General features: G+C 48.1%; 1 protein-coding gene across 2 annotated transcripts in view; it reads left to right on the top strand.

Moving 5' to 3' along the window:
* LOC126526655 (beta-hexosaminidase subunit alpha-like) overlaps positions 1-26,228 on the top strand; it is a 185,843-nt gene that overhangs the window by 89,939 nt on the left and 69,676 nt on the right. For both annotated transcript variants that reach the window (XM_055068333.1, XM_050174522.2), the window contains one exon: positions 12,607-12,679. In XM_055068333.1, coding sequence (XP_054924308.1) covers positions 12,607-12,679 — 73 coding nt within the window. The remainder of the gene's footprint in view (positions 1-12,606; positions 12,680-26,228) is intronic.

Raw genomic sequence — 26,228 nt, 5'->3', positions numbered from 1 at the left:
CTTACAAAGTCCAAGTAGGATAAGATACCCGCCACGTGCCATATGCTGTAGGTGTGAGGGTAGCACTCGAGAGAGAGCCGAGAAAGACGGAGGCTTGTTCCGGCAGCGTTTTATCGCCCGCGCAAAGGGGAAAGGCGGGAATGGTGCGACCGCTTGGATTGCGGTGGGGAAGGGGGGCGAGGGGTGACCGGGCAGCGTAGAGTGTCTCCACTTCAATTCCAGCTGCGCATTACGCGGCTAAGTGAGGTTGCGTGCATCCTATCTTGAAGGTATTAAGCAGAGGGTTCGAAGGCTAGACGACCCTAGATGGCTGACGGCTTCGTGTGCGCTGTGTTCTCGTGCGCAGGCACAGCGTTGAAGCGGGAGGCCTCCGCGAAAGCTAATTCGCTCGCCGCTGCCGCTCTTCATGACGCGTCAACGTTATGATGGCGAGTGTCCGAGGTCATCGAGTGAGATGTGTTCATATTTGCTTATGCATGCGTCAAACCTTGTTTGTTAATTTATCTATTAAGTGACTACTTAAATCAGATTAAGCAGCTGATAAAACTACTAACCACACTGCGTATCAGTGTCTAATAGTTACCTATGGCAATTATTGTTTTGCCTTTTGTGCGAAAGTGCAACTTTTTTTAAACATCGGGCAACATTCCGTGGAATAATTTATTTAATTATATTGAGGGGTATGACGTGCCAAGACCGCGATATGATTGAGGCACGCCATAGTGGAGGACTCCCGATTAACTTTGACCACCTGAGGTACATTAATGTAATGCAGCGTTATCTATTTCGCACGCATAGAAACGCGGTTGCCCCAGCTGGGAGCGAACTCACGACCTGAAGCACCGAAGTGCAATGCCATAGCAACTGGGCTACTATTGTGGATGATACGTGCTTTATGCGGAACACCGATGTTTAATAAGGCGAAGCTTTCCATGTCCCACTGATTTGTCCGTTAGCGCCGAAAACACACTGCAGGAAAGCCAACTTGCACATCTGCGTAAAACACCATAGCTTACATTCGCAGTACTGGCATAGAGAAAGAAATTCAACAAGCGGGGACACCCTTCAAAAACTGGCAACAGGAAACACAACACGCCTAGTTTCAACTCCATCCGTTAGTTGACGCGAGCATTAGGAAAAAGGAATGTGAAATAAACTCACAGACAACGTTTTATTTTTTTTTATTCCTTCCCACTAAAAGTTAAAAAGTTTTGCGTGTAAGTGAACTTCTACTTTGCAAATTATTTTTGTTGCATTGCCTAGCAACAAGCTAGCCGCACGCCAGACGCGCGTGCATACGTCATGCAAGGTCGATCCAAATAGGTCGCGAAGCTTCGGGCGAAAAGCGGTTCAGTACAGATTGTCACCGACATCAGCAAGGGGGATTATGGGATCAGCGATTGAAGCGCGACTATGTTTGGAGGGAACAAACAGCGGGAAAGAAAAAAGCATTTTTTTTAAATTCAAGTGAGACACAGTTAGATTCATGCAACGAAAATAAAATTCCTGGCTGTAGTGGGTAACATGCATGTGGCGCTGTGCGGACTGCCACCGCTGCGGCGCGAGACCCGAGCTCGGGCTGCTGATGCGAACAGCTAGGACTCGCGATCAAGAGCCACTTGCGATCCCGCATACGAGCTGCAATAAACCCCCTTTCATTTGGTGGAGCTGCGGGGTAGACCTCGGAAACTCGAACTCCGAAGCCGGACGCTACCGACTGCTACGACCATGCCTGACGAAACCACCCAGGAAGATGCACCACAGCCTCCGGCGGTCATCGTTTCCGGTGTGTTGCGCCAGCGTGATCTTGCCATCTTTAGCGGCACCGATGATCATGACGTGGAGGATTGGTTCTCTTCTTATGAACGGGTGAGCCAGCATAACAAGTGGGACGACGTCACCAAGTTGCACAACGTGCTGTTTTACTTAACCGGCGTCGCGAACCTCTGGTTCTGAAACCACGAACACGATTTCGCCACATGGAGCACATTCAAAACAAGTTTCGCAGAAGTGTTCGGGCGCCCCGCTGTGCGCAAGCTTCGCGCAGAACAACGCCTACGTGGGCGTGCGCAACATCACGGTGAAACTTTCACAAGTTACATCGAAGATGTTATTGACCTGTGTAAGCGCGTGAATCCGTCAATGTCAGAACAGGACAAGATAAAACACATTATGAAAGGCATTGATGAGGACGCCTTTCAGATGTTGTTAGCGAAGGATCCGCGTACCGTGGCCGAAGTTATCAATTTGTGCCAAAGTTTTGACGAGCTACGGAAACAACGCATCTTAGCTCGGCGCCCACCGCCTACGGAAGATTCGTTAGCCGCATTAATTATTGGCGACAACCACACAACTTTGCTGACGCAAATAAAAGAATTTGTGCGCGAGGAGGTCGCACGACAGCTCTCGATTTTGCCGACCACGGAGAAGCCTTCTCAATGTTTGGCTCCAGCGCTCCGACAGATAATTCAAGAGCAAGTGACAGAAGCTCTTCCACCTCCGTGTCAGCCGGCTCCCGTGGCAGCGCCTCTGACGTATGCTGAAGCCGTTGCACGGGCGCCTCGTCTACAGGGATTCTCTCCTCCGCCTTCAGCGCCTCGCCCGCCGGTGTTCTCTCCTCCGCCTTCGCCTCGCCAGCCGGTGGATCCCTTTTTCAGTGCACAGCAGCGGGGGCCACATCCTTGGCGCACTGCTGACAACCGCCCAATATGCTATGCCTGCGGTAGCCCGGGTCATGTTGTGCGCTTCTGCCGCCGGCGCTTGCCGGCCTTCGTGGGCACCCCGCGACGACCCAGCTCCGACTTCCGACCTTTCCGTATGCCTCAGCGACCACCACCGGAAGTCTATGCTGCTGATGACATACCGGCACCGCAGTCACAGCTCTACGGCACTCGTCGCTCGCCTTCCCCTCGTCGGCGCTCACTCTCACCCATGCGTCGTAGACCCAGTGCCAGTACTACTGAGACGGAAAACTGATTTCCGCAGTTCCTGAGGCACGAACTGCGTCATCGTCGGAACATCAAAGTCCTCGTTTTCCCCCCGCTAACGTTATTGAAGTGTCCGTTGATGGCATCAAATGCCTTGCGCTCGTCGATACAGGTGCTGCTGTATCCGTGATTAGTGAGAAGCTTTGTCGTGCATTGCGGAAAGTGACCATGAAACCTTCGGTTCCATTGCTTAGAACAGCCAGTGCACAACAAGTTCAGCCAGTCGCTATGTGCACTGCCAGGGTGCTGATTCGAGACATATTGTATTCCATTGATTTCTTTGTGCTAACTTGTTGCTCCCACGATGTCATTCTCGGTTGGGATTTTCTGTCGCGCCATCATGCCGTCATTGACTGTGCACGTGCTGAGGTTCAGTTGTCCGTTCTGCGCGATTTGCCATGTCACGACTTTCAAGTTCAGGATCTTAGCAGGGTCTGTGTAGCTTCGGATACTGACCTTCCTCCTCACAGTGCTGTATTTGTCCCTCTTTCATGTGCATCGCTTGCCGAAGCGACGGTCATGTTTACACCCGCTGCCGTCTTCATTCGCCGCCAACCTATATTGTTGCCTTTCGCCCTCCTCACGGTTCACCATGGTGCTGCAGAAATACTGATTTCAAACCCAAATTCATACACTTTGGCTTTGCACTGTGGCGAGACTATTGGTACCGTCGAGTCTGTCGACGCTGACGCTATTGTGCATTTCCCTATGGCCGACGACGTAGATACTGCCAACGTAGCAGCACTGACACCCCATGTGCCATCTAACCGAGTACCACCGGATGTTTTTTGTCGCTCCATTGCGGATGACCTCGAGCCGACACAACGTGAGCGACTAATTACTCTTTTAAATGATTTTCACGCCTCTTTTGATTGGAACCAAGCATCATTAGGCCGCACAAGTACAGTCTCTCACCACATTGATACGGGACATCACGCACCATTACGCCAGCGTTCGTACCGCGTGTCATCCACCGAGCGTCGTGTCATCGCCGAGCAAGTTGAAGACATGCTTGACCGTGGTGTTATCAAGCCATCCTGCAGCCCTTGGTCATCGCCCGTAGTACTCATTAAGAAAAAAGATGGCTCGATTCGTTTCTGTGTGGACTATCGACGCCTCAACAAGATTACACGAAAAGATGTCTATCCTCTACCGCGCATAGATGACGCCATGGATTGTCTACATGGTGCTGAATTCTTTTCTTCTTTGGACTTGCGATCGGGCTATTGGCAAGTGCCAGTGGATAAATCCGACCGCTCGAAAACAGCTTTCATTACGCCTGATGGCCTGTATGAGTTTACAGTAATGCCATTCGGCCTCTGCAATGCGCCCGCGACATTCGAAAGAATGATGGACAATATTCTGCGAGGCCTCAAATGGAAGACGTGCCTGTGTTATTTAGACGACGTGGTAGTTTTCTCCCCTGATTTCACCACTCACCTCTCTCGTCTACGCGAAGTCCTTATTTGCCTTGCCACCGCCGGCCTTCAACTTAACTTGAAAAAGCGCCGCTTCGGCGCCCGCCAGCTGACCATACTTGGCCATGTCGTTTCCAAAGACGGCGTCCTTCCCGACCCTGACAAACTTCGCGCTGTCGCCGAATTTCCGCGGCCGACTACACTGAAAGAGCTCCGAAGTTTTATCGGCCTTTGCTCTTATTTTCGACGCTTTGTGCGCAATTTTGCCTGCATCATCGCTCCCCTGACGAAGCTCCTGGCTGGCCCCGGTGACCTTCGCCATTGGACTCCGGCATGTGACCAAGCCTTCACCACTTTGCGTCGTCTGCTTACCTCACCGCCTGTTCTACGCCACTATGATCCGACTGCACCGACCGAAGTTCATACGGACGCCAGTGGCGTTGGTCTTGGAGCCGTCCTTGCGCAACGCAAGCCTGGCTTTCCGGAATATGTGGTTGCGTATGCGAGTCGTGCCCTCACGAAGGCAGAAACCAATTATTCTGTCACAGAGAAAGAATGCTTGGCTATAGTTTGGGCGTTAAACAAATTTCGCCCTTACTTGTATGGCCATCCGTTCGATGTTGTGACAGACCACCACGCGCTCTGCTGGCTTGCGTCACTGAAAGACCCGTCAGGCCGTCTTGGACGTTGGGCTCTTCGGCTCCAAGAATTTGACATTCGCGTCATCTATCGATCCGGGCGCCAACATTCTGATGCCGATGCACTCTCCCGATCGCCCATGCGATCCGCCGAAACGCCACCCTCACCCAGTGCCCGGTTGCTACTCTTGCTGTTACCGACATGCCGTCTGAACAGAGGAAAGATCCGTGGATTGTGTCTCTCGTTGACATTCTTCACAGTTCTTCGACGGCTACATGCCCTCGAGCCCTTCGTCGCCAAGCCACCCATTTCGTGCTACGGGACGCCATCTTGTACCGCCGAAACTATCAGCCGGACGGTCGAAAATGGCTGCTAGTCATCCCTCGCCATTTGCGCTCCGACATAAGCACGTATTTCCACGCCGACCCACAACAAGCTCATGCTGGCGTCCTGAAAACTTACGAGCGGCTCCGCCAGCGCCACTACTGGCGCGGCATGTATTCTTATGTCCGCAAATACATTCGGTCATGTGTAGCCTGTCAGCGACGCAAGACATCTCCTCATACGACAGGCCCTCTGCAACCTTTACCGTGTCCTGCACGTCCTTTTGATCGGATTGGCATTGACCTTTATGGGCCTCTTCCATCCACTGCTAAAGGAAATCGTTGGATAATTGTCGCAGTAGACCACCTCAAAAGATATGCCGAAACTGCTGCACTTGCTTCGGCTGCTGCTCGCAACGTCGCCGCATTCATGCTACAGCATTTCATCTTACGGCATGGCGCACCGCGAGAACTGCTCAGCGATCGAGGCCGTGTCTTCTTGTCCGAAGTTATTAATGAGCTACTCGCCGCTTGCCGCACTATTCACCGCACCACTACGGCGTATCACCCACAGACTAACGGTCTAACGGAACGGTTCAACCGCACTCTTGGTGACATGCTCACCATGTATGTTGCGTCTGATCATTCCAATTGGGACGATGTCCTCCCTTTTGTGACGTACGCGTATAACACCGCCGTTCAGGCTACCACAGGCTTCTCCCCATTTTTCCTTCTTTATGGACGTGAACCATCCACTACCCTCGACACCATGCTACCATATCATCCGGATGCCTCCGAATTCACCCCTCTTTCCGAAGTTGCTCGCCATGCTGAAGAGTGCCGCCAACTGGCTCGCTCGTTCACGTCGGATACCCAACGAATCCACAAAGATCGCCACGACAACGGGCAGCCCACACAGTCCTTCGCCGTGGACTCTCACGTCTGGCTTCAGCTGCCCTTCCAATCTCCAGGCCTTAGCCCAAAGCTTGCTCCGAAATATCAGGGTCCGTACCGGATCGTCGCGTGTACATCGCCGGTGAATTATGTGGTCGAACCGGTGACGCCATCTTCGGACAAACGCCGCCGTGGCAGCGAGACGGTTCACATCAGCCGCCTGAAGCCGTACCACGACCCCCTTATCGTGTCATCACCTTAGGTCGCCAGGATGGCTCCTCTTCACCGCGGGGGCAATTGTAGTGGGTAACATGCATGTGGCGCTGTGCGGACTGCCACCGCTGCGGCGCGAGACCCGAGCTCGGGCTGCTGATGCGAACAGCTAGGACTCGCGATCAAGAGCCACTTGCGATCCCGCATACGAGCTGCAATAAACCCCCTTTCACTGGCCAATTTTATATATTCGTGACGAGTTAGGAAATTCAAGTTTATTCCATTTTGTTATTATTAATAAATGCATTTATTTTCGGTGCCCATCGTTAGAGGGGGGGGGGGGGGGGGGGGCGTTGACGCCATTATCACTCGCAATGCAATGCACGTCTTGAAATGGGCAGAAAGGCGCACTCGTAAAGTTCACCTATTGAAATACGCCCCCCTAACAGTTTGTGCTTTCTTGCTTGTCGAAGTTTGTCTGAATTTGGAGGCGCGGGTACCTTCATCGCTTCTTAATCTGTTCAGTCAAAAGTAGGGAGTTACGACCGCCAGATAATTGTGTAGTTGTTCTCGAGCGACTACGCCGGCCGACGGGCTTGGCGTCCGACGACAGGATCAGCACTCTGCACCTAAAGCTTACGTTGGCCTCCAAAGAAAGTATGTTCTCTGCAGGGGTGCGATTTCGACAACCATACGGGTGGCTTTTCCTGCATCGTTTCCGCGCTGGAAGTTCGAAACGCCCATCAAGTCGAATGGCGGGGCATTTGAATATATAGCTCCAAAAGCAGGCCAAGAAAACAAATTTCTCGCCTTCGAGAACAAAATGACGTCAATTCTGCTTATAACGGACATGGCTTCACATTATTTTTTCTTCCGCCGAAAGTGTTCCCACCACATACAGATGGTGCTAAGCCTCATGAACCGCCGATGGACCGCCACGTTTTGAACGTATGGGCTCCTATGGAAGCTTTGCTACCAGGTATATTTACCTTGCGTCATGCGCCAGACAAGCTGCAGGAGTGAGCGAGGCCGGCTGCGCATGTGAAGCTCGCGTGCTCGGCGACCCGTCTTTTTTGGATGTAGCCTGTTTTTTAGGCTCCCGGCGTTCTTTCGTGTTCCGTCTGCATTTCGGCACGGCACAGCTGCACTACTGGACTACAACAAGGTGAGGAATTTTGTTTGACAGTCCGTGACGCACTTCAAGCACATTTAGGCTCACTGCACAAATTTTACTGGCTGCTTTTAAAGGCTGCTCGTATATTTTGAATTTTCTGAGATGCCGTGGTCCGTAAACGTTTTTGGTCGACTGTACGTAAAAGTGAATTTATCTGTAATGCCGCTCATTCACCACTTAGGCACGTTTCGGCTCTATACGCAATACTCCTGTTAGGTCAATATACCAAAATGTTACATGCTTATAATTTACTTTCTTTCAGCTGATGGCATCCGGTGGAGCTTCGTACGGCAACGACTGCTGCTTACCTGGTGCCACAACTTTGGATGAATGCAGAAGCGCGGACCAAGCATTTATATAGAGGAAAATAAACATTTCATCATTTCAGAAGACGTCTTTCGTTTTCTTTATGAAATTGTACCTGACAGATTCGGCGCAGTCTAGTAAAGGTCGTTCGCAATCATTTCTACTAAATAATGAAACGATTCCACGCCAAGGCCACGTGGGGTTCAGCAGAAGCGAAATAAAAATGACTGCCGCGCCGAGCAGCGGAGCCGGCGCGGCGTGTACCAACTGGTGTTCAAAAGGCGCGCGCCCAAAACCGAAACCGGAAGGAGTTAATACCATCCTCTTGGTGTGCTACAGTCAATTCGGCCGCTGGGCTCTATGAGAGTGTCCGCTCTTGTTGAAACTTCTCTATGGTACTGCGCCAGCGTCGTCTGGCCGGCCGGTCAGTGCCTGATAACGGCGCAAAGCCAGGATGCGCCTGTCCGTGTCTTATTTTTTGCACCTAACATCATTTCTAAAAGCCCAGCAAGAGTAGCGCATGCGCACAAAGTTCACTGGAAGCGCAAGTTGCGTCTGCTAGGCATGACACCACCCCTGTAGCGATTAACTGAGCTTCCCTGCTTATCGGAGATAGCGAGTGCGCATGAACGAGTACGTGCGCGTTCCACAGCAAATGCATTGAATATACTACGCCCAACACATAGTGCTCTCGCCCGACATCCACGGAATCGCGCCTGACAATAATCTTTTGACAACGCCTCGTGCATGTTTCAGTACCTTTTATTGGTGATCAAACGGACAATAACGCCAACTTCAGTATATAGCTGGGAAATATCGCATGCGATAGTGTCGACAACCTAGGTAATAAAGGGCCAATTAGAATTTCATATATAGATTCCGTGGATGTATCTCCGACTGTCGCTTTAGGTGATATCACTTTCAGGGCGGTAATTGGTTGGTGCAGCATAACCGGATGAGCTGATTTCCTGATTGAACATATGTCACGCGAAAGCGATAATATTGCCAAAAAAATTGTCCAAGAATACGCCCCATATGCCTCTTTTGATAACCCGGCTCTAATCACCCCGCTGCAGTGATCGGATGATAAACCAGTTGGCTGCCTTGGAATGTTTACATTAAAATTTCTTCTACCTGAATTTGTTTTCTAGAGCGTTCATTTGAGATGGTAATTATAATACACAAAACTGCAAACATACTTGGCGTATAAATTAAACATGCAGGGCAGTGTGTGGCCTCTGCACTAAATTTGTGAAATCTGTGTTACACGGTGCATTTTCAACCACAATTGTGTCCATTCCGAACCTTTCACACATGAGCCAATCTCGATCGAGAAATTTCATTTCAACAGGGCTCACTTGCAATAAATATGCACCACATGACAATCGCATATCTCTAGATTTAGAACTGGTTTTAGGCGCCAAAGATAAGACCCGGACAGCAATAAAAGACACGGACAGGCGTCTTTAATTCTGTTTCTTTCAACGCGACAGCGTTAAGGAGCTCGTGTTGCAGAAAAGCCGGTGTCGTCGGCATCGTTGGCCGTGAGCGAAAAATGGCGGAAGGCGATTCATAAATAAAAACAACCTGCAAGATGGGCTGGGTGGGAATCGAACCAGGGTCTCGGGAGTGTGAGACGGAGACGCTACCACGCTCATCGAGTGAGATGTGCTTATGTTTGCCTGTGCGCGCGTGTCACTGTGCTTGTTAATTTTGTTAAAACACGTTGGTAGGCTAGTTGGCTTGAATCCATGATAGAATGGGAAAGCAAGACTAAACAAGGACGTAGAAAGAAACAGACACACAGAAAGAGCGCTGTCTCTATGCTGTTTTTTCCATGTCCTCGTGAATTTAGTTAGTAAGCGAATGACTGCAAGTTTATACTGCGGATAAAGCTACGATCCTTACTTGCCGTAGCTATCTACTAATTTGCAATCACAATTGGTGCTTTGCCTTTCAGGCGAGACTGTGGCTTTTTTTTTCTTTTCTTTTCTTCCATTCTAGTTGACATCACGTGCCAATCAAACGAACAAATAGAACATAAGACTGAGCGCTACGCACGCTGTAATCATAAGTTATTACAGCGTAAGGAAGACGGAAAGAAAACGTGCCGTACATTTCCCATGCACACGAGCTTGTCATCACATTGTACGTTTTTTTTCTCGAGTTCTAGAAGATTCACTGAGGGCCCTATAACGTAAAACTATTCCAATATGTTTTTTCCAATCCCCTGGCGTCAAATTTTGTAACCGCCAACGTAAGCATCTGGCGGTATCCCGCAGGGTTGTCTGAACAGACCAATCAAACGTTCTCCTCGTTCATAGGAGGCCACTTTTGTTTAATTGATAAACGATTACATTTACTACACTGTGCGGCTTGTCTAATCTAATTGGCTGACAATAGGCGAGGAGCTCGCTCAAGTGAAGAGGGATTCAATAGGTCCGAGCCAGTGCACTGAAAATCGATGATCGGATCAAGAGGGTGGTGCCAGCGTCTGCGATTGGTCCACTTTCCCTGAGTTAGCTTGTGGTGGTTGGTCGAAAATCGCGGCGGCATGCAACGGAAGCTTAAGACTGCCGGTAAAACGGATCCTCAGCAAAGAAGATTTGGCAGAATGAGGTCGTAAACTTGCCGAAAGTGCTCGAAAATGTTACACGGCCACGCAAAAAGCTTCATGATACGCAAATAAACCCATGCTTTCCGGCTGGCGCGAGTAGCCAGTGCCTGAGCGATCGGCGGCAACCATCTTTTATTACTTTCGGAACGGGGCAGCTTGCGGCTATTCAGAAGAAAATTCAGTTTTGTGAGGCATATTATTGCATCTTTACCGCGTACACGTCACTTTGGCGCGGGGAGTATTCCCGGTTTTGTGACGTAGTATAACAGGCAGGTGAAGTGTGTGCAGCCCGAAAACGTTTGACTAATAGCCGAGGGCTAATGGCAAATAGGAGTCGAATCAGAAATAACTATATTTCTTTTGTTCGGTCAAATCGTGCATAATCAGTGTGTACACATCATATCCGATGGGGAGCTATGGCGGGTTTTGTGACGTCGCATGACAGACAGGTGAAGACAGATAGATAATTATGGGTGGTCCAAAAAGGTTTTTGACCAATGAAGGACGGCTGATTGCTGAATTGGAATAGAAAAGTATCGAATAGTTTTACGTTATAGCGCCCTCGAGCCCTATAACGCCAAGCTATTCGAATTCGTCTCTATTCCAATCTCCTGACATGAAGTTTGCTTAACCGCGACGCAAGCATCCGGCGCTGACCAGTAGCGTTAATTGAACAGCCCAATCAAATGCTCTCTATGTTTATAGGAGGTGACGTTTCTTTCAAAATAAATAGTGTTGCCTACATTGAGCGGTTCTTCTTTTGTAATTGGCTGCCAGGAGGCGAGAAGCACGCTCAAGTGGAGAGGGCTTCGATGGGGCCGAACCAGCGCACTGAAGATAGATAATTAGAGGGTGGTGTTGGCGCCTGCGATTAGTCAGCTTTCCCTTACTTAGCTTGTGGTGGCTGGCCGAAAATTGCGGCGGCGTGGAACGGAAGGTTAAGAATGCCCTTATAATGGATCCTCAGCAAAGAAGAATCGGCAGAGCGAGGTCAAAAATGTTGCACATCCACGCAAAAAGATTTATTATACACAAATAAACCCAAGCTCTTCAGCAGGTGCGAGTAGCCATTGCTTGAGCTAAAGGCGGCAGCCATCTTTTATTCCATTCGCAACGGGGCAGCCTGCGACTATTATAAAAAACAGTTTTGTTCCGCATATTATTCCATCTTTAACGCGTACACGTCACATTGACGCGGTGAGTTTTCACGATTGTGCTTCGTCGCGTGACAGGCAGGTGAAGTGGGTGCAGCCCGAAAACTTCTCACCAATACCGGATGACTGATAGCGGAAAATAATCGAATCATAAATAGCTATTTTTCTTTTGTTCAGTCCAGTCACGCATAACCAGTGTGTACTCGCCATGTCAGATGGGAGCTGTCGCTATTTCCATGACGTCGCGTGACAGAGAGGCGAAATGGGGGCTGGCCCAAAAAAAGCTTTTGACGAATCTCAGAGGGCTGATTGTGGAATTCGAATGGCTATTGGTTATGGCGCTCCTGTATAAGATCAATTGTGAATTTACAGCCTACTAGCCATGGTGACGTCGTGGCTACGGCTATGCGCTACTAAACCCAAGGTATCATCAAATCCCGGCCATGGTGGTTGCATTTTGACGGGAGCGATAATGCAAAATCACCCGTGTACCGTGAATTTTGTGCACATTAAAGGGGCCCCAGGTGGTCAGCATTGCCGGAGTCGTATCCCACTACAGCGTGTCTGATAATCAAATCTTGATTTTGGTGCGTAGAACCCCTGAATTTATTTTTTAAATTAGTTTAGCGCGCAGGTTGTCCAGTCTTGCGTTCTTTGCGTTTCTTTTATTTGCGTTACCATTACTTCACCTAGTAATGACTACCAACCCAAAAATAAGCTACCTCATGTGGCATTGCGCTCCTCCTTTGGAACACATGAATCTCCTTTCCCCAGGTCGCGCCAAGTTTATAACACTGTGTGATTTACCTGCACGTGAATGTCGTATTGATCTGCAAGGTTCGCAGATGCTCTGTAATTAACCAATGCGCTGTGTCCCGCAGATTGCTAGAAATTATTCAGAACCTGCGCAAGAGCTACGTGGTTTGGCAGGAGGTGTTCGACAACAAGGTGAAGGTGAGTGTAACGATTCTTTCTGCACGCCAGCTGACGCTTGTCTGCAGACTGCTCGACGACATGATTTAGTTTTGTTTACTGTCATACCTAGCAGCTTGAATTCATTGTGCATTGGTATGATCTAATTTATCTGCAAGTATGTCGCATTAAACCGGCGTGTAACCATTGATACTAGGACACAAATTGACGCCACGCGACAAGTGTCTAAAAAGCGAGATGTCATTTGTACATTATGTCAGGCAGCATATCTGCCGAGAACATGGAATACTTAGACTGTCCAAGCTCTAATGGTCTATTGGCTCATTTACTGAGAATAAAATCAAGCAGGTGTATTTGCCTGTGCCGTCGAGAAGTCATCAGTAATTATTTGGTTGTCGATATCCATGTATTCAACTACGAATAAGGACCTAACTCGATAATTACTGTCATTGATAAAGCAAAGGATGGCATGCCAATCAGCAAGCTGTAGACAGCTACACGAAACATAAAACTGGGATCTTTTGCGCAAGATACTATTAAACTGCTTAATTTTTCCAATTGAAGAACAAAGCTCGCGATACCTGAGAAATACCGCGTAAGTACGCATCGACCCACACAATATGCACAATAAAGCAACGCCCTCAAACGCCCTGATTGGGAAATCTCGCCCAAAAAATATTTAGTCAGGAGACTTACGTATATACCTGTTCCGCAAATACTGAGATAGCTCCTGGGTTTCTATGGTTTCATTGCTACAAGTGAGTCGTGGAAACAGTCAATGCGCAGTTACATTTTGTGCAGCAATACATTTCGAAATGCTTTTCGTACCTAATGATCCGGTTTTAGGGCATTGCTTTTGTCTGTTGGTGCGTCGATGGTGCGTTGGTGGGTGATTAGAGTGTTTTCTATTAAATGCCAATAGCATTATTTGCCTACTTAAACCGTTTTGAGCCCGTCCGTCCGCCCGCCCGCCCGCCCGCCTGCTTGCCCGTCCCTCCGTCCGTCAGACCGGTCAGACCTGTGACGCAGCAGGGGCTGTTAAGAATCCCTGGATCCGGACAGGCCGCCATTGGAATCTGAACCTGGCAACGTTTAACGCTTGAACGTCATCTAGTTAGGCGAGTGTAGTAGTGCTATTTGAGAAATTAGAGGGCAGTAAATGGGACATAGTAATGCTCAGTGAAATTAGGAGAACAAATCAAGTACATACAGTGCTAAAAAGCGGTCACGTCCTGTGCTACTGGGGCTGAGTGGAGAGACGATAACTAACAGTCGGATTCCTAATTAATAAGAATATAGCTGGTAACATACAGGAACGCTATAGCATTAACGCGAGCGTGACAGGTCTTGTTGTGAAACTTATTAAGAGGTACAAGTTGAAAGTCGTACAGGCCTACGCCCCTACATCCAGTCATGATGACATGGAAGTCGAAATCCTCAATGAAGACGTGGAATCGGCGATGGGTAAAGCCAAAACAAAGTACACTATACTGATGGGCGACTTCAATGCCAGGGTAGGCAAGAAGCAGGCTGGAAACAAGTCAGTGGGGGAATATGGCATAGGCTCTAGGTATAGCAGGGGAGAGTTATGGTAGAGTTTGCAGAACAGAATAATATGCAGATAATGAATACCTTCTTCCGCAAGCGGGAAAGGCGAAAGTGGACGTGGGGGAGCCCGAATGGCGAGACTAGAAATGAAATAGACTTTATACTCTGCGCTAACCCTGGCATCATAAAGGATGTGGACGTGCTCGGTAAGGTGCGCTGCAGTGGCCATAGGATGGTAAGAGCTCGAATTAGCCTAGACTTGAGGAGGGGACGTAAGAAACTGGTACATAAGAATCCGATCAATGAGTTAGCGGTCAGAGGGACAATACAGGAATTCCGGATCAAGCTACAGAACCGGTATTCGGCTTTAACTCAGGAAGAGGACCTTAGTGTTGAAGCAATGAACGACAATCTTGTGGGTATCATTAAGGAGTGTGCAATAGAAGTTGGTGGTAACTCCGCTAGACAGAGAAAAGAATAAGAAAAAAAGAAAAAAGGAAGGATAAGAAAAGAGCACATCGGGTGAGGGAACAAACGCGAGGTAATGACATCTTAGTTGAAACCAAGAAAAAGAAATGGCCATGGGCAGGACATGTAATGAGGAGGGAAGATAGCCGATGGTCATTAAGGGTTACGGACTGGATTCCAAGGGAAGGCAAGCGTAGCAGGGGGCGGCAGAAAGTTAGGTGGGCGGAGGAGATTAAGAAGTTTGCAGGCACGACATGGTCACAATTATTACATGACCGGGGTAGTTAGAGAAGTATGGGAGAGGCCTTTGCCCTGAAGCGGGCGTAACCAGGCTGATGTTGATGATGATGCCACCGTTTTCATTTCATCATTGTCATTACGGCATCGTCCCACGAACGCTATTATTCATCTGTTGCCATACTAGTGTCGCCACGGCTCCTTGGTCGTACCATTGTCGTCGTCGTCATTCTCGTTTCTTAATATGGTCGACATCATACTGTCTTCTTCATAGTGCTACGGAAACTAACACTAGCGCAGTGGTAACACAAAGAAGCCGTCAAGCATCACATTTCCAAATTTGAGATGGACTTCTGTACTGTTGAAATTATCATTGCAATCACCGCAAGTGGCTTCTAGTGATGCCGCGCCAAATGTCTGCGGTTCATTTGACGCCGACCCGCAGTATGGCTATGGCGGCGTGTCCACGACGTACACCTGCCTTGGACTTTATTGGCGAGGCATGTGCCATTACGTCAGCAATTATGTCAACTCGTGCCGCAGTTGCCAACGTCGCAAACCAGTCCCTCATCCAGCCACTCCGTTAAAACCTCTTCCATGCACAGTCCACCTCTTTGACTGCGTCCGGATTGATTTATAGGGTCCTCTCCCATCTACGCTTGCTGTCAACCGTTGGAGCATAGTCGCTGGCGATCACGTGACGCTACATGCGGAAGCCGCTGACCTGCATGTCGCCACAGCGTACGAAGTCGCTTCCTTCATCCTCCATCACCTCGTTCTACGCCATGGCGCTCCTCGCAAACTCTTGAGTAACCGAGGGCGCGTGTCTTTTTCCGAAGCAATAAAGTCTCTCCTTCATCAATGCTACCTATTGCATCGCACCAATAACGCCTGTCACCCCCCTACAAATGGTCTGGCGGACCGGTTCGTGCTGTCCATATATGTCGCCTCGGAGCATTTTACTCGGACCTTGCCGTGCTGTTCGTAACACACGCCTACAACACTGCCAAACAAGCCACGACTTGAATCTCTCTGTTTTTCCTTATCTACCACCCTGAACCTTCCAGTACCATCGACACGATCGTTCCATATGAACCAGATATATCAAAGTGCATTTAGATTTCTACCTCCACAAAGCATGCCGAGGAATGCCGACAGCTCGACAGCTCCCTCACTATCGCTGGCCAATCGCGCAAAAAGCTTCGACGTGACGACGGCCGACCTGCTTCAACCATCCCGACTGAATCCCTTGTTTGTCTGTCGATCTCACGTACGAGTCCAGGCCTCTCTTCCATAGTACTACCGAAATGTGATTGTCCTTATCATGTCATTACCCAAACTTCACCCGTCAACTACATGTTTGAACATTTAGGTGCACGTTAACAAAACCCAGGTGGTCTAAATGTCCAGAGTTCCCCCTAAGGCTTGCCTCGTAATGAGATAGTGGCTTTGGTACGTAAAACCCCATATTTTTTTTCATCCTCGAGCTTCTGACGCCCCCAACTGACCATCCTCGCCTGGGACGCGAAATTGTTCATGTCGATAGACTCAAGTCTTATTATGAGGCTATGGTTATGTCATCGCCGTTGGTCAATAAGGTGCTTCCCCCCCCCCCCTTCTTTTTGCCGGGGTACAGCTGTTGATCGCATTATACTTCTGGGGTCGTCATTGTAACATCCCCACAAGTTAAATATCAATATCTCATTGTCGTCTTGGCGTCGTCTTTATACGCCCTTGGCGTTCCATCGATATTATTCATTCATCGTCATTCCTTCATCATTGTGTCGGCGTCATACAGTAGTGAACATGCGGCCATACTTGTGGGGGACTGTGGGAAGTGAGTGCCACAGTAAAGTCGGACGATATCAGAGTAGGTCGTGCATAGCTGAAGCAATAAAAGTCTCAGAATTACCAGTACAAGTGCAAAATAAACGTCACCTCACTAATACGGTCTCTCAATAAATTGCTCGACTGCTATTTGCATTATAGCCTACAGCCATCGTGAGACAAGTTCTTCCGTAATATTTATGTTCGCAGGCTTTCCCTCTCAAATGGAAATTCTCGGTGATAACGCCTCTGCTAGCTATGTTTCTCTACGTTTTTATAGCTGCGCATAAATTTTTATTTGACGCCTTCTCAATTAGGATAATATTCACCCTAAGTATAGTAGTATACTGATACAGTGCTATAAAAAATCACTGGTGTCTTCCTAAGCAAAATTATCCATGTTGCTTTTTCAAATTGGGTCCATACTATCTGAGAGACATTGCAGGGTACTTGTTATGCTAGGAGCAAGATATTTACAGAGGACCTGAACACGCAGATAGCTTCTTTGACTTCAACAAGATGAGTATTGTGCAAATCCAGTCACTTCAACTTACTATTCAGCTCTAATAAAAGGAGTGTCAACATTTGAATTCAGCCTTCCAGAGCATGTTTACATCTGAGCCGCCGTGGTTCCTTTGTGGCTTGGGTGTTCAAATCAAACTTTATTCCACCATTGGGGATGCTGAGGGCCGCGGTCAAAAAGTCGCTAGACGGCTTAAGTAGAACCACGACCCAGTACAATTGGCAGAGACAGGCAAATACAGCAACGTAAGGATGCATATAAAGGAAAAAATACATACGAAATTGGGCATAATAACCCAAACAATAATCTCAGACATAATGTGAGTACAGATCCAAAACAAACCTAATTACAATGCATGGGGGTAATGTTAAGGAAGTCGATGAATACAACTATATTCCAATAAATGTTACGTCAGCAGTAAGAGTAGAACATACATAAAATAGAAAGGAGATGGACCAAATCACCTGGTATCAAAAAAAAAAGTACAACAAGCATTAGTTCAATAACAGCATAAGAAAAGCGGTAAAATGGCATAAAATAGTGCTTCAAGTGTGACTTCCACAACGCACAAAAAAAAAGAAAGACGATGAAGGGACATAATTGATATTTTCAGTTTTTACTTGGCTTCACATTGTTAGTTGAAGCACGAAGTCGCAGGATCGAGTACTGGCCCCGGCGGCCGCAATGCAATGGGGTACAAAATGCGAAAACACCCTTGTACTTGAATTTAAGTGCATGTTAAAGAACCGCTGGTGGTCTCAATTATTCCGGAGTCCCCCATAACGGCGTGCCTCATAATAATATCGTGGTTCTGGCACGTAAAACCCCAGAATTTAAGGTTTTTATATCGGACAGCCCGCTTAGTATCTGCCACACGCATCACGTAAATTTTTTGTGTTACCACTGAATTAGACGTACTTGAAATAGCTCATTCATGTTAACCTCGATTTTTATTCACTACTACAATTCACAAATTGACAGAGTATAACGCCGCAAAGGAACAAGTGCTTTTAAAGATGGCCATAGTGGTCGGGTTCCCGTTGATATTTTCCACCTGTAGTGCTTTACATACATTGATAGCGTGGTCAAGAAAAGTATCTGTGTTCAGCTGCATTGATAAACAGCCGATGACGCCGGAAGTCGAACCCACAATCTCGTAGGGAATCACACAGCTGCAAAACGACCGAGCCATAGGTCGAAAACCACGCACTTAACCTGAATTCGGCGCAACATTTATGCCATCCAAAATAGGAACGTCTTCTGTACGGAATGGATATTGTAGGTCAAATGCTAGAATACATTTCTGTCACATACAGGGTGTTTTACGTAGCTTGAATCAATCGAGGTAAGAACTTGAATTAGCCTAGACTTGAGGAGGGAACGGAAGAAACTGGTACATAAGAAGCCGATCAATGAGAGCGGTAAGAGGGAAAATAGAGGAATTACGGATCAAGCTACAGAACACCTATTCGGCTTTAACTCAGGCAGAAGACCGTAGTGTTGAAGATATAGACGACAATCTTATGGGCATCATTAAAGAGTGTGCAATAGAACGGCGGTTACTCCGTTAGACAGGATGCCAGTAAGCTATAGCAGGAGACGAAAGATCTGATCAAGAAACGCCAATGTATGAAAGCCTCTAACCCTACAGCTAGAATAGAACTGGCAGAATTTTCGAAGTTAATCAACAAGCATAAGACAGCTGACATAAGGAAGTATAATATGGATAGAATCGAACATGCTCTCAAAATTGGAGGAATGCTAAAAGCAGTCAAGAAGAGACTAGGAATAGGCAAGAATCAGATGTGTGCGTTAAGAGACAAAGCCGGCATTATCATTACTAATATGGATGAGATAGTTCAAGTGGCTGAGGAGTTCTATAGAGATTTATACACTACGAGTATGGAAGAGAACAGTCTAGAGGAATTCGAAATCCCACAAGTAACGCCGGAAGAAGTAAGGAAAGCCTTGGGAGCTATGCAAAGGGGGAAGGCCGCTGGAGAGGATCAGGTAACAGAAGATTTGTTGAAGGATGGTGGGCAGATTGTTTTAGAGAAACTGGCCACCCTGTTTACGCAATGCCTCAGGACTTCGAGCGTACCGGAATCTTGGAAGAACGCTAACATAATCCTAATTCGTAAGAAGAGGATGCCAAAGACTTGAAAAATTATAGACCGATCAGCTTACTGTGCGTTCTCTCCAAAGTATTTACTAAGGTAATCGCAAATAGAATCAGGAATACCTTAGACTTCTGTCAACCAAAGGACGAGGCAGGATTCCATAAAGGCTACTCAACAATGGACGATATTCACGCTATCAATCAGGTGATAAAGAAATGTACGGAATACAACCAACCCTTATATGTAGCTTTCATTGATTACGAGAAAGCATTTGATTCAGTCGAAACCTCAGCAGTCATGGAGGCATTGAGGAATCAGGGTGTAGACCAGCCGTATATAAAAATGGCGAAAGATATATATAGCGGCTCCACAGCCACCGTAGTCCTCCATAAAGAAAGCAACAAAATCCCAATTAAGAAAGGCGTCAGGCAGGGAGATACGATCTCTCCAATGCTAACCATAGCGTGTTTACAGGAGGTATTCAGAGACCTGGATTGGAAAGAATTGGGGATAAGAGTTAATGGAGAATACCTTAGTAACTTGCGATTCGCTGATGATATTGCCTTGCTTAGTAACTCAGGCGACCAACTGCAATGCATGCTCACAGACCTGGAAAGGCAAAGCAGAAGGGTGGGTCTAAAAATTAATCTGCAGAAAACTAAAGTAATGTAAAGTAAAGAGTCCAGCAGTTTACGATAGGTAGCGAGGCACTGGAAGTGGTAAGGCAATACATCTATACATCTACTTAGGACAGGTAGTGACCGCGGATCCGGATGATGAGACTGAAATAATCAGAAGAATAAGAATGGGCTGGGGTGCGTTTGGCAGGCATTCTCAGATCATAAACAGCAGGTTGCCATTATCCCTCAAGAGAAAAGTTTATAGCAGCTGTGTCTTACCAGTACTCACGTGCAGGGCAGAAACCTGGAGGCTTACGAAAAGGGTTGTACTTAAATTGAGGACGACGCAACGAGCTATGGAAAGAAGAATGATGAGTGTAACGTTAAGGGATAAGAAAAGAGCAGATTGGGGGAGGGAACAAACACGAGGTAATGACATCTTAGTTGAAACCAAGAAAAAGAAATGGCCATGGGCTGGATATGTAATGAGGAGGGAAGATAACCGATGGTCATTAAGGGTTACGGACTGGATTCCAAGGGAAGGGAAGCGTACCAGGGGGCGGCAGAAAGTTAGGTGGGCGGATGAGATTAAGAAGTTTGCAGAGACAACATGGACACAATTAGTACATGACCGGGGTAGTTGGAGAAGTATAGGAGAGGCCTTTGCCCTACAGGGCGCGTAACCAGACTTATGATGATGATGAATCAAGGATGTTAAAAAGTCATTTGCTGCAGCTGAATGAAACCAACGGTATATGGTTTGCGGTCACATGGCGCTCGTAGTGTTTCTTTTAATATTCCGCTTAAATATTCAAATAAATAAGATGAATTATGCAGAATTTTTAATGTTCGCTTTATGGCCAAGTGGGTTTTGTTGTGTTCTAGAGCGGATTCAGAAAGGACTGATTCAATTTTTTGCGCCGACGTATATGCTGCGTGTAGATTTTTTTTCGCCGTTTAAAGAAAGACAACGAAATACGAAATAAAATCACGTAACTGCACTCACGCGCTAAGGTTTTGCAGCGCTCTACACCGCGCCGCGTGCGATAGAACCCTGCGCGCGGACCGTGGCGAAGTGATCGGCCGCGGCTCTGGGAATCAGCTTCACAGTGTGTAAACATCTTTGGCGGTGCAACACCGGAAGGACGTGCCGTCGTCCCTGATAAGTGATAGACTCGACGTACAGTTGAAGGCGCGGCAATAGCGTACGAGCGTAGTTACGTGGTTTTATGTCATATTTCGCGGGCTTTGTTTAAAAGTCGAAAAAAATTGCCACGCAGCATGTACAGTGCCGTCAACTCTTAGGGTGAACACGGCTCACCGTGTCCGCGCTCCGCTGGGCGCGAATGAGGCCGGCGCGGCGGCGCATCGACGCGAAGCGGCGCAGGCGCACATGCACGTAGCAGGCGACGCGAAGCGCCTCCCCTACAGAGCTGGAGCGCGCCGCTCGGAAATTGCAAAGGTCCATCCCGGCCCCAGCCATATTGCTGTGGTCGGGCCAGTCTACTTTTTAACTGACCATGGGCGTCAGCCCGATCTACCGCCGAGACTTTTTGTTTTTGCTTAGGTCATGCTATCCCATCTTAGCTTAATTTGCTAATGCGGCTGGCCGCTCACGAGTTAAAGATTCTGGGATGACTCGTCAAATCGAAAGACACCAGAGGTGTCTCCATTAAACGCATTTCTGTCGACTTGCATGATGAATTGCATTTTGTTTGGTTCCTGGTTGCCATGGCACTTCGGCGATAAAAACGCTGTAACAGTGCAGGATAATTTGGTTTCCCCGGTGCACTTTCCGAAACTAACCATGTCGTGGGTACCGGAAAACGAAAGACGCCGCAGTGTAGATCTGTGCCTACAACACTATTCTCAACGCGTTATATCGGAGATGACAAAAAGGCTACTGAAAACCGTGAAGAGAGATGGTGACTTCACTGAGTTTCTTTTATGGCTGAAATATTTCTTCCTTCTACGTGTATCTTCGCCACATGCATTCGTCAACGTTTTCTTCCATGTCTTCGCAGAAATGTTTTTATTAATACGCTGTTACGGCGTAACCAAGAGTGCCACCAGTCAGAAGATTTGACTTGTAGAGTTGGAACCGCTCTCGACAGCCATCTTGTTTATGCATCGTTGTCTCTCTCGTAAATATCGGGAATACACATTTGTATGTGACTTCTCCAAAGTAACAATATGTCAAGCGTTTGTTTCCTTTTTAGCTTCCTTGTCTTGCATCTTTTTTCAAAGAAGAAAACTTAATGTATGCTAGGAAACTGACACGCCAATTATAGATGTTTTACTCATACCATCTATTAAAATTTGACATAAACAGCATTATCATGTTGCGTGCTGTTTCTCCAAGGATACACACAAGAAAACGTCGGCGCCACATGTTTTACTCCACCTAATCAATGCAATCAAATAACTGACCGACGATTCCTCTAAATGAGAATGCGACTTCTCGCGTCAGGTAGCCGTCAAAGAACCAGCACCGCTTCGGTGATGTTATCCAAACTGTGACAACAAAAATGAATTTTTTTATAGGATGTAGAAAGATGAAAAGGGGGGGTAAAATTGCCGCCAAATCAGTTTCTATGCCGGGTAGAGCACTTTCCTACCATCGCATAACTCGCTCCATGCACCCCTACCAGCGACATTAAAGCGTCAATAAGAGAGTCGCGAAGCAGCGGATGCCACTTCTTAGTTGCTGTCGAAGTAATATTATTGCCCTCCTTAAGGGTAAAATCCATAGCAAACATGATGGCGCATGATTTAACAATCGCTCTCTAACTTTCTGTGAAATTTATTGCGGCTTTCGGTCGTCTTCTTAAGTGAATTAAGCAAATTCGTTCTAGGATCAAGACATGCGCGACACGGCGTGCTAGGCTCATCACGGGATGACTCCAACGAAGAAGAGTGCGCCTAATAGGTTTATCGGTATGCACTACACCAAGTGCTGTGAAAGTTAAGTAAAATTGCCCCAGCCTAATAAAAAGCGCGAGAAATGACTGTATTATTATCATCATCAGTTATAAAAAAATGCTAAGTGATTTATGTGGTGAGAAGCTCGTTTCTGTTCATGCACATTGCCTAAGCAGGCTGTTCGGAAGCTGTAGTGAAAACCAGCCGGAACATGCGCCAGTGATTGAGGCGCACTTCCCCACGAAGCCACCTCGGTCGCCTGCGTTTGGTGACATGTACTCGCACCAAAGCCAGAGCGGCGCGCTCCAGCGCTGTTGCAGTCGACGCGATGCGCCTCCCTGAGGTCCGTGTGCGCCTGCGCCGCTTCGCTTCGATGCGCCGCCGCGCCGGACGCACTGGCGCCCCGCGGAGCGCGGCCATGGTGAGCCGTGTTCACCCTAAGAGTGGACGGCACTGTACCTTGCCTAAAAAAGAAAAAAAAGAAAAGAAAAGGTAAACAAAGAGAAAAGAAGAAAGACTGGATCGGTCGTTTCTCAATCCCCTCTACAACGCAACGAAACTCACTTCGCCCTAAAGTGAATATTGAAATTTTTGCACAATTCACGTCATTTAATTAACTACTTAAACGGTATATAAAAATAACCTAAGGAGCGCCACACGACAACAAACCATACGCCGTTGGTTTCATTCAGCTGCGGCTAACCACTTTTTTTTAATACTTCGTTCAAATTACGTAAAACATCTTCTATATCACTTGAAAAGAGGCGCTTTCTTTTCCTCTTCCTTTGACGTTTCCACTGCTGCTGCTGCTACTGCTGCTGTCTTGCACGCCACGTCTGGATGTGGTTCAGAGCGCAGTATCGGGAGAAGTATGAGCGGGAACACAGGAGCGCTGTCAGATAGCCTCGAACCCTGCTATGGGTGATACGCGGCGGCCGCCGTCGGAAACAAAGTGGAAAGGAGGACGCTGTTCTAATAACCGTTGGGACTCGCACCGTGCGTCTCTTTATAGAAAGTGCGGAAGTTCACATCGCCAGCGCACATTGATAACGCTGTTTGATATTGCGGTTCCTGGTAACTTTGTGCACTGAAGCGTGCCAATAGTATCACTGTTTCGATGCGTAAGCATTCTAGAGCCATTTCTCTGGGAAATCTTTCCGTCTGCCTGTAACGTTTGACACGATGCCCTCCATAAGGTATACACGAGGTCCTATTGGAGTATATATGGAAGCAGCTTGCGCCAAACGCAGGAACGGCAGCAACAGTTGCGCTCTAAAATATAAAAAGGATGAAAGAAAAAGAAAATACTAGTTGTAAGTCGCTGCGACGCATAACCGTCTAATCGGGTGTCGGCGGCCAATGAACTGCCGTGAGCTACCGCTTTCGAAAAAATGCAGGCGCCGTGAGAGTGCGAAAAGTTAGCGGAAGAGCGCCCCTCTTACCGCTTTGTTTTCGACAGCGCCATCCGCATATCGCTTTATCTCGGTTTCGAGGCTATGTGCTACACGTTTGTGTGTTACCGCTGTTGCATCTGGGTCGCAAGCCCCAAGGGTAGCGCTGGCCTGGCGGCCTGGGGCACAGCTGGAAGCATCCGAAGGTCCTGGCAAAGGATGAGTCGACTGCTAACAGAACAACTTGTTTATTATAGCATCGCAAAAGAGCGGCCGGTCAGGTCGACCGAAGTGGAGAGACGGGAGAGCACGTTACTCGACGGAAGAAATCGGAGCCTCTTTCGGCGTCCGTGGGCTGCTGCTTTTATACTCTCGGAGTCGAGGGCAAGAAGGAACGGCTCGCGATGAGGCGCACGTGACGGCGCCGCGCAGACACGTTGAGACTAGAAGGTGACGCATCCGCCGGGCCGGCGCCGGTCAGACCTCCTCGCTTCACAGTAGGGGAGCTCCTCTCCCCGGCTGCCGCGCTTTGACAAGCGTGGGCACCAACATGCACACACACACACACACGCACACACGAAGACACGTGGCATTGACACATGCCTGGACGCGCATGGCAGGAGGCGTTGCGGCAACGCTGAACGGGCCAAAATGTCCGCCGCTTTGAACGAAGCCCCGGCGTCCGTTGCATCCGCGCCGGCTATACCGCGCGTCGGAGGCGAAATGTAACACCGCTCATATTGTTCACGATAGTACACATTGTTACGTGCTAGTAACGGTGAAAGACACAGCGCCGAAACTGTGATTAACTTTTTTATTGGGCGAACCTGTGCTCACAAAAGCAAGTTAAACTCAAAGCACAACGATAGCGGCGAATGCAGTGGGCTATTGTCGAAATCTTATCTGCCGGTCAAACGCGTCGGCTTTTATGCATGAGTCATCGAAGGTTCCATAGTAATAGCTGGCGCCCGCGTGTCTTCCAGAAAGCGTTGCAGTATTAGCGTGTAAAAGAGGAAAGGCGACACGAGAAACTCGTTTAGGTCTCTCTGTCAGGTCACCACAACTACCTCGGAAGATCCCTAGGTGTAGAAACAATACGGTGTTGAGGGCTCTAATTAAGCGCGACTTGTCCAAAAGCATTGCAGAAACTGCAGTGCTCACTTTTGCCTTAACGAGCAAAAGTACTGAAGGGAGGTAGCTAGAACGGCAGAGCGGAGGCAGAGAATGGGTAGAACCATCACCATATGGAGCAAGTTAAGGCCGCAGCAGTGCCTGAAGTCGGCGACCATCATCATCATCATCATCATCAGCCTGGCTACATCATCAGGGCAAAGGCCCAGCAGTGGGCGTATGCAAATGACATATATGGTCTACGACCATATACGTCATCAAATGGAGGTGATCGAAGAAACGCGTCCTTCCTGGCCGTCACGCCTGTCCATGAGTGCTGCGGCACGTGAGTTGGGTGCCATCGTGGCTTTGCTGTCGTGGCTCGTCAAACACTTCGTAAGAAAGCCTCTGTTGAACGCCGTGCGATTTGGAACACACCTGCACTGACTTCCTGGGTCAAGTCGCCTGTGGATGAAATTTTCTGCCTTCCTAAATTGCATCACTGCGCCTTTCTCGCAACAAGATTTGAAAAGTGCACAAATTTCAATAACGGTGCGACGTTAACATCGCCATGCCTAACAATCGTTGTGTTCCCAACCGTCAGGGTACGTAGTTAAAACTGAGGATGCAAGACGCGCTTACGTGTTCAGCTTTCCTCGGAATGATCGTCGGTGCAAAAAGTAGACACTATCCATGCCACAAGAAGATATCTCGCCCTATCAGACTCCAGGCGACTAATGCCAAGTACTTTATCATCAGGGTTGGTACGCGCGATTTCTAATAGTACGCAGTTCGCAGAGCATC

Source organism: Dermacentor andersoni, chromosome 8, assembly GCF_023375885.2.
Source record: "Dermacentor andersoni chromosome 8, qqDerAnde1_hic_scaffold, whole genome shotgun sequence".
NCBI classification, from domain to species: Eukaryota; Metazoa; Arthropoda; class Arachnida; order Ixodida; family Ixodidae; genus Dermacentor; species Dermacentor andersoni.
Note: the sequence above shows the minus strand (reverse complement) of the source record. Positions and strands in the feature narration are given on the sequence as shown.